The following is a 7792-nucleotide window of genomic DNA, read 5'->3' as shown; positions in this document are numbered from 1 at the left end:
AAGATAGACCATTAAACATAGCAACAACTTTAGCGAGCATAGTAAAACTCGCCAAAGAGATGTAACTTACCATAACAAGTATAACATCACGAACAATGACTCCAACTCCCACTTCACCATTCAGAAAGCATCGGAGTTCACCTTAAACGATTCAAGAGAGGCCGACCAACAAATGACCTCATTAGTTGACAGATGATTAGATAAATGAGCTGAGACTTGTCCAACTTGATGATCAAAAGAATCTACCATTTTCACCACCACAAAATAGAATGGAAATTGAGAGAGATGTGGCATAAAAACCCAGCAAATTGCACCATGCAATACTTTATTTGGTATGTTGTTCTTTGTAAAATTGCTACAAAATTATATTTGGTATATTGTTTCCAGTCAAATGTTGCATACACATATAGACCAACAAATTATAAGAGTTATAAATGTGGGAAAAGTCCAAAAAGAAATGGTGTCCCATATACATTTTGATGGTCATATGATTTCTCACATCCAATCAAAACATGGTTTATTGAATCATCCTACTATTCCATATCATATTATAATTTTTTTTATCCACTCTATTTATTTAATTCAATAATTATAGAGTAGAAGGTCAGAACCGTTAACTTTTGAAACAATAATTTAGGTCTTATCTATTAAAGTATGTTCGTATTGGCCTTTCTTTTTACCCTTTTATCATCTGTTCTTTGCATCACAACTTCTACTTCCAACCTGAAATACCAAACTTCCCAACATTTCTTTTCCTTTTTTTATGTTAAATCAAAATTTAGTAGTCCTTTGCCTTTAATTTTTGTCCATCTATCTACCCAAATGCCTTTATCATCATTAAAGAGTAACAAGTTACTTTTGGGTATAGCAAGTGAACTTCAAGAATGCAATATGACAATTAGCATTGAAAAAGTAGAAAGAGAATTAAGACCATACCTAAAAATGCAATTAATAACATACCTTAATTCTTTGGTTAAATAAATTTTGAAAAATACCCATAAACTTCACTATTTATTTTCAAAATGCCCTTATTAGTTTTACACTTCCAATATTATCCTACATAAAGTTTGAAATTTTTATAAAATGTCAAGAGTAATATTGAAATATTTGAATGAACAAATATTTTATTTTTTAAATTGACGAAAAAATTCAGAAATATTATTTATAGTATAACTCTCTTTTTAAGTATTTTTTTTTTTAATTAGATGGACCATAGATATCTTATTACATTAAACTTTCATTAACTCTCACTAATAATGATAAGAATGCCAAAAGATATAGTAAAAGAAGTACTAGAAAAATAAGATGTACAAATGGAGAAAATAAAAATTTCAATTTAAACCTTAATTTCTAAGGGGGGAAAAACAGTAATACAATGCCCTCATATTAATAAATTGAGAGGACTAAATCAACAATTCTTTTCTAAAGATAGCCAATGGGAATGAGACATTTTTTCTTTCCCTAAAACCCAAAACTCCTTCTTCCTTGAACCATTTTTCTTCTACACACAGTATTTTCCTATATATATATATATATATATCATATAAATATATGTTTTTTTTTAATATATTTATATATGTATTTTTTGAAATCCCAAAGACCTAGCGGGTGTAAGTCAACCACCACTGCAATAACCGGCCACCGTGACGGGCGGCCGGAGATCTTCCTACTCTACCCTGTCATACCCTCTCTAAACTTTTATTTTAGAATTGGCCTCCTTCGAATGTCTGCCCGAACTGCCAGTTGGCCGGAACAGCGTCGTAGCTAGTGACGGTACGGCCGTCGCTGGTGGTGACTTGGAAAGAGAGGCTCTGTCCGTTTAAGTAATTGTTGCTCTGCCAATTCTGTCCCCAATTTCTGGACATTGCTTGCCACCCTGTTTTGGAACCTTTGATTGACACAGAGTGGACGTCGCCGGCGCCGCCCACGTTGGTGATCAGAACCAAGTTGAAATATGAATGTCCGTTTATGGTGAATCTTATTCCTCCCTTCTTCATACATGGTACTCTGTAATTCATGAAATCAGTCGTTAAAATTTGAGATGAGAAAAAAACAGAGCATGGGTTTGCTCTGTTATTAAACGAAGAATTTGGTTTTTAGTTTGAATGGTTTATGACCTTTGGAAGGAAACAGGGACGATGCCAGCACGGTACTGAGCGATTTGGAGAAAAGCAGGCTCAGCCAAATCGAAGTGTTGCAGAGGAGGGTTGCACCAGCCACCATTGTCGTTGGACAGAGCAAAGTTTGGTGGACAGAAATTAGTGGCAGTGACGATGATTTTTCCAGGAAGACACCATTTAGGATCACTGTTGCAAGAAATTTCATAGCAGGACCCACAGCTGAGGCCATTGTTGAACAGAGCAGTACTGAGCGCCGCCGTGTTCGTTCCATATCCTTGACTGTACAAATTCCCATACCCACAAGCACCACCTGATGAAAAGAAAAAAGAAAAGAAACCCAATTCGCGATTAGCACAGAAATGCAAGAAATGAAGATGAAAGCTGTGAAGAAATGAAGATGGGTCCATTAGTTAGTTAATTACCCATTGTGCCGGAAGCGTCACCGCCGCCATAGAAGGTGGCGTGGCCGTAATCGGCGGAGATTGAAGGAAGGAAAATGAGGAAGAAGATTGAAAGAGAAGAGATTGGTGAGGGAGCCATTGGCATAAGAATGGAGAAGATGGGTTTTTTGTGAAGTTTGTAGTGTGGAGTGGGAAATAGAAGAAAGGGTATGTATTTAAATAGAGGGAAAAAGGAGGCAGTTGGAGAAAAGTACAAGTTGGCTATAATTGTGGTGGAGATTGGAAGGAAAAATAGAATAAAGCAAAAGGTAAAATAAAATAAAAGGGAGAAGATACATTTTTTTTTTTTTTTTTTTTTTATGTTTTAGAGTTTAGTTTTATTTTAACAAGGTTTTTGTATCAATGACCTTTTTCTAAGTATATTTATGATTGATGACCCAACTTACATGTGTATGAATTCTGATTTTCTGTTTACGTTAGATTTCACAATTGTTTTTTTTTTTATTATAATTTATTGAATTAGAGATGACCATATCTATGGTATGATAGCAACGATGAGAAAATTAGAAAACACAACAAACTAAAAACAACGATACACATTTTGACGTATCGTGTTAGAGATTACCATATGTAACCCTAATGCGATCTACTCTATTGCGATCTTATTTTTCTCATCCAGGAACACAGCAAAATTTGAGAAAAACAAGGGAAACACAACGATATCGCGATAGGAATGACCATCGATTACTCTACATAGATATGACCATCCCTAACCGAATACATGATAAAAAAGCGGTAGTAGGATGTGACGTAAGCAGAAAGTTAGAATTCGTACATTTGTAAGGAGTAGATCATCAATCATAAAAGCACTTTGAAAAGGGTCACTTGAAAAAAAAAAATCTATTTTATTCTAATTTCTACCCTAAAATTTGAGTTTAATTTCTATTTAGTTTTTAGGTTCCAAAATGTTAAATCCTGCCATTAACTTTTAAATTTTATTTCAATTTAGTTCATGAGATTTCAAGAATCACATACAACATCGATTTTTCCTTAAATACTAACTTTAGTCTTAAATATATCACTGACTATTAATTAATAAAAATTAATTATAATTACAATTAAATTGGTTTTTAGTAATTTCCAATATCTTTGAAATTGATTAAAAATTTTACATCATAATTATTTTAAATTAGTTAGCTCAAAGCTAATATCAAATACCAAAGTAAGCATTAATAAGAATTCAAGGGTAAAAGTGTAAGATATTGAAACTAATATACCAAATGAAGACTAAACTCAAAATTTAAAGGTAAAAACATATCATTTTAAATTATAGGAGCCAAGTAGAAATTAAACTCAAAACTCATGCACAAAAAAATAACATTTTGAACCAAATAAAAACTAAACTCAAAACATAGAGAAAAAGCTCATATTTTCCAAAATTAAAAAAAAAAGTATAATAACAATAACAATAATACCAAATATCATAGATTACAAATTTAGTTCACAAATCTTCACCCTAGTATTGTATGGTCTATGAACTTTCAATTTTATTTTAATAGATTCATGAACATATTTAATTTTGTAGTTAGTAGATATATAAAAACAAACCGTCCAAGTATCTTAACAAACACAAAATAAAAAAAATTCAAGTATTTCTCTTACATAAATTTAATGATTTAAAAACCTAATAAACACAATATTTGAAACTTAATAAACAAAAGACTTTAAAAATGGAAGTTAACTACGAGATTCGTGGTTCAAATTTCTCAATCCCTAATTGTGTTAAAATAAATAAATTGAAAGATTAAATTTGTAACTTTAACAACAATAATAATAAAATTAAGTGAGAGAGAGTTGATTAATACAAATTAAAAGAGTAGGGAAGGGGATGAAAGAGGGCACATGGGAGGCGTCTGAAATGGACTACCAACTCTTTAAACACGGGTGGGCCCACAGAGCACATGCCTTTTTTCTTTTTTCCTTTTCTAATTTTTTTCTTGGATGGGGATTACGTAATTTCCACGTGGCTAGTATTTGTTCGTTGGTAAACGGTAGTTAGGAATCTGTGCCGTTAGGATACCTGAAATTGCGCTTATAAATTAGTGAATAATACAGTTTTGGTCCGCTTTTGTTCGGTTCCTATTTCATCTTTAAATTTTAAAATGTCTTACATTTAATTCTTAAGTTTTTAATTTTATTTTAATTTAGTTTCTAAATTTTAAATTATTACAATTTTATCTATGAGATTTGAATTTTATTTCAATTTAGTCCGTAAATATCAAGATTTTATATTTTCAATCTCAATTTTTTATTAAATACTTACTTACTTTTTATTATCGACATCAATTTCTATTAATTAATTAAAAGTAATTAGAAGTAAAATTTTAAATTTAATTTTAAAAGTGATAAAAATAGTGAAACTTAATTAATTATAATTCTTTTAACGATTTTTTATTTATTAACATAAATTAAGTTCAAAAGACGGAAAATGAGTATTTAGTGAAAATTTGAGGTTAAGAGTGGAAACCTCGAGACGTAGGGACTAAATTGAAGCAAAATTCAAATGTCAATGGTAAAATTGTAGCATTTTGAAACCTAGGGTATAAATTAAAATCAAACTCAAAACTTAAAAGACTAAATGTATAACATTTTGAAACTTATGAACTAAATAGAAATTAGATCCAAAACCTAGGAACCAAAAAGGTTTTTTTCCTAAATTATTTAAGGAAAAACATCGTTTTTATCGCTAGATTTTGGGTTTAGTTCTATTTTATCCCTAAGTTTTAAAATATTAGACATTTAATTTTTAACTTCTGAGAATGATATAATTTTACCCTTGAGATTTGAGTCTTGTTTCAATTTTATTCTTATGTTTCAAGATTTTACATTTTTAATCTTAATTTTTCATTAAATACTCATTTTCAATTGTTGACATCAACTCCTTTTAATTATTAAAAATAATCATAAAGCAAAATTTCGAATTTAACTTTAAAAGTGATGTAAAACAATGAAACTTGATTAATTATAATTCTTTTAAATTTATTAAGGTACATAAATGATAAAGACAAAAAATGAGTATTGAGTAAAAAGTTGAAATTAAAAGTGTAAATGTCGAAACATAGGACCAAATTAAAACAAAACTCAAATGCAAGGGTTAAATTGTAACATTATGAAACTTAAAAAACCAAATTAAAACCAAGCTCAAACTTAAGATAACATTTTGAAACCTAATAACCAATTAGAAATTAGATCCAAAACCTAGGACAAAAAGGTATTTTTTCCAATTATTTATTACAATTACATAACAAACAGACGCCCTTTCATCTTAGGTTAACCCGCTTTCTATTGCCTCCTCACCTCCAATTTGGTGCTCTAAACCTTTTCCTCTCCCTCTATTTTATGGTCATTTTTTCGAATCAGTTTACAAGACAAATATTTGATTCTACTAGTAAGATTTTAGGTAGGAATCGAGCTGGTTGGTTCAGTGAGAATGATATCGTACTTAGGATTAATGAGCACTATGTCTTGATATTCTTCTCAACGAGGAGATTATAAAGTTCTTTGTCTTTAGCTTTTTACCTTTTTGTTTGACTTTTTTTATACGCATTAGAATAACATGTTGAATTGATGATTTTAATAAGTTTGAGCTATTTTAGACGTCGAAATTCTAAATTGATATACTTTTGTATATTTTGATTGTTGTGAAAGCGAATAAATTAATTTTGAATAAGTTTATGATTAATTCAATATTGATATTTGAGATGATATATGAGTTTTTAAGATTGACGTATATTAATTAATAGTAATTAGGATCAACAAACCTACAACTTGGAAGAAACAAACTATTCTAATTGTACGAACTTAATTTGTGAATTAAGTCTTCAAATAGAAAATTGTTCTTGGATCCAAATTTGAAGATCTACCATTCATTATTTAAATCTTTTTTACAATTTTTAGTAGGCAGAGAAAAAGAGTATCTCTCGATTAAAGTGTTGTGCTAATTAATTAATTAAGAAAAAAAATTATAACTAAGAAGACAAAAATCATTTGAAGTGTATTTATACTTGATATTAATATTCTAATAGACTAGTTCAATTCTCGAGAGTAGGGAAGTTTAATACATTTGACTTGATATTAATTTTTACACAATTGAAGCATTTGATCATACCAAAGGAAAAATAATCTAAAATTACAACCACCCATATCGATTGAACCTAAAACCCAAATAAATCGATGAACTTTGACTCCAATTGGAAATATTCACTATTTTATAAATTGACTTTTGATTAGCCATATTTTCTAACATAATAAAAATTGACATTCTTTTTTTAAAAAAAGGAAAAAATTATCTATGATCTCAAGCCTCAACTTTATTAATTTATATATAGCTCAAACACAAAAATAGTCATGAGAGCAACTATATACAATTTAGAAAAAAAAATACATAGTTTAAGAAAGAAGCTATCTGTAACCATTATTTTAACGCGAATCTCATTTGTGTCAATGACATATTATTGTATCTTGTTAGTGTTTTAAAAAAAGTAATATTAATCACTAATAAAAGCTATGAAGCACAGATACTTCATGTGAGGCAAATAATCAGTATTAGACACGTATCGGAGACCAATATTTACAGATATTTCCCAGATACATATCTAACACGCGATTTGACGTATCTCTACTTCCAGATAGTATCTGACACGCAATTTGACGTATCTATTTCTATACGTGCTTTTTTTTAAGAAAAAAGACAAGTAACTTATCTAAATTTTCCTAATCTAAAATTAGACAACCTATTTAAAAAGCTTACTACTTAAGTTCAAGAAAAATAAATAAATAATTGACCAAACCCTAGACTAGAATAATCTAATCTTCATCTTCACATTTGAGTCCCCACAAAGTCCATTAAAATATAAACTATTTGAATATCTTCAACAATAAGTTCTTCTTCGTTTATCTTCATACTTCTTCCTCTAGTCTTCTTTTTCTTTGTAATATGAGTCATTTTCTATTGCATTTTATTAACTATTGTACTTCAACATCTTAGATGTTACTTTTTTTGTATTGTATTTCAGTGTTTGTATTCTATTTTGTGCTATTGTTATTAACTTATATGCTAAATTTATCTATATCCTACATTTTTTTAAAGAAATTTTTTTTATCTTCAACGTATCAGTATCCTCATTTTTTAGAAATATATATATTTAAAATATATATAAGAAAATGAGGCATTCTTAGATGTATCCGTATTTTAGTTTTTTAGAAATTGAC

At 29.2% G+C, this 7792-nt stretch overlaps 1 protein-coding gene across 1 annotated transcript; it reads right to left on the bottom strand.

The window, feature by feature from the left end:
* Nucleotides 1-1314: 1314 nt before the first annotated feature.
* On the bottom strand, nt 1315-2685 carry LOC120075029 (expansin-A8). Its single transcript, XM_039028172.2, has 3 exons — nt 2543-2685; nt 2118-2430; nt 1315-2007 (listed from the first exon to the last, which is right to left on the bottom strand). The coding sequence occupies exons 1-3, from the start codon at nt 2664-2666 to the stop codon at nt 1704-1706; spliced, it is 741 nt and encodes a 246-aa protein (XP_038884100.1). The 5' UTR covers nt 2667-2685; the 3' UTR covers nt 1315-1703.
* Nucleotides 2686-7792: the final 5107 nt, after the last annotated feature.

The sequence above is a fragment of the Benincasa hispida genome, chromosome 4 (genome assembly GCF_027475165.1).
Source record: "Benincasa hispida cultivar pf3 chromosome 4, pf3_genome.v1.1, whole genome shotgun sequence".
Classification (NCBI taxonomy): domain Eukaryota; kingdom Viridiplantae; phylum Streptophyta; class Magnoliopsida; order Cucurbitales; family Cucurbitaceae; genus Benincasa; species Benincasa hispida.
Note: the sequence above shows the minus strand (reverse complement) of the source record. Positions and strands in the feature narration are given on the sequence as shown.

Excerpts from the sequence above, each read along its gene's own strand:
- LOC120075029 (XM_039028172.2), bottom strand. The coding sequence starts at position 2,666 with ATGCCAATGGCTCCCTCACCAATCTCTTCTCTTTCAATCTTCTTCCTC. Across the intron at positions 2,431-2,542 it reads TGACGCTTCCGGCACAATGG|GTGGTGCTTGTGGGTATGGG; the intron begins GTAATTAACTAA and ends TCTTTTCATCAG. Across the intron at positions 2,008-2,117 it reads GTCCCTGTTTCCTTCCAAAG|AGTACCATGTATGAAGAAGG; the intron begins GTCATAAACCAT and ends CATGAATTACAG.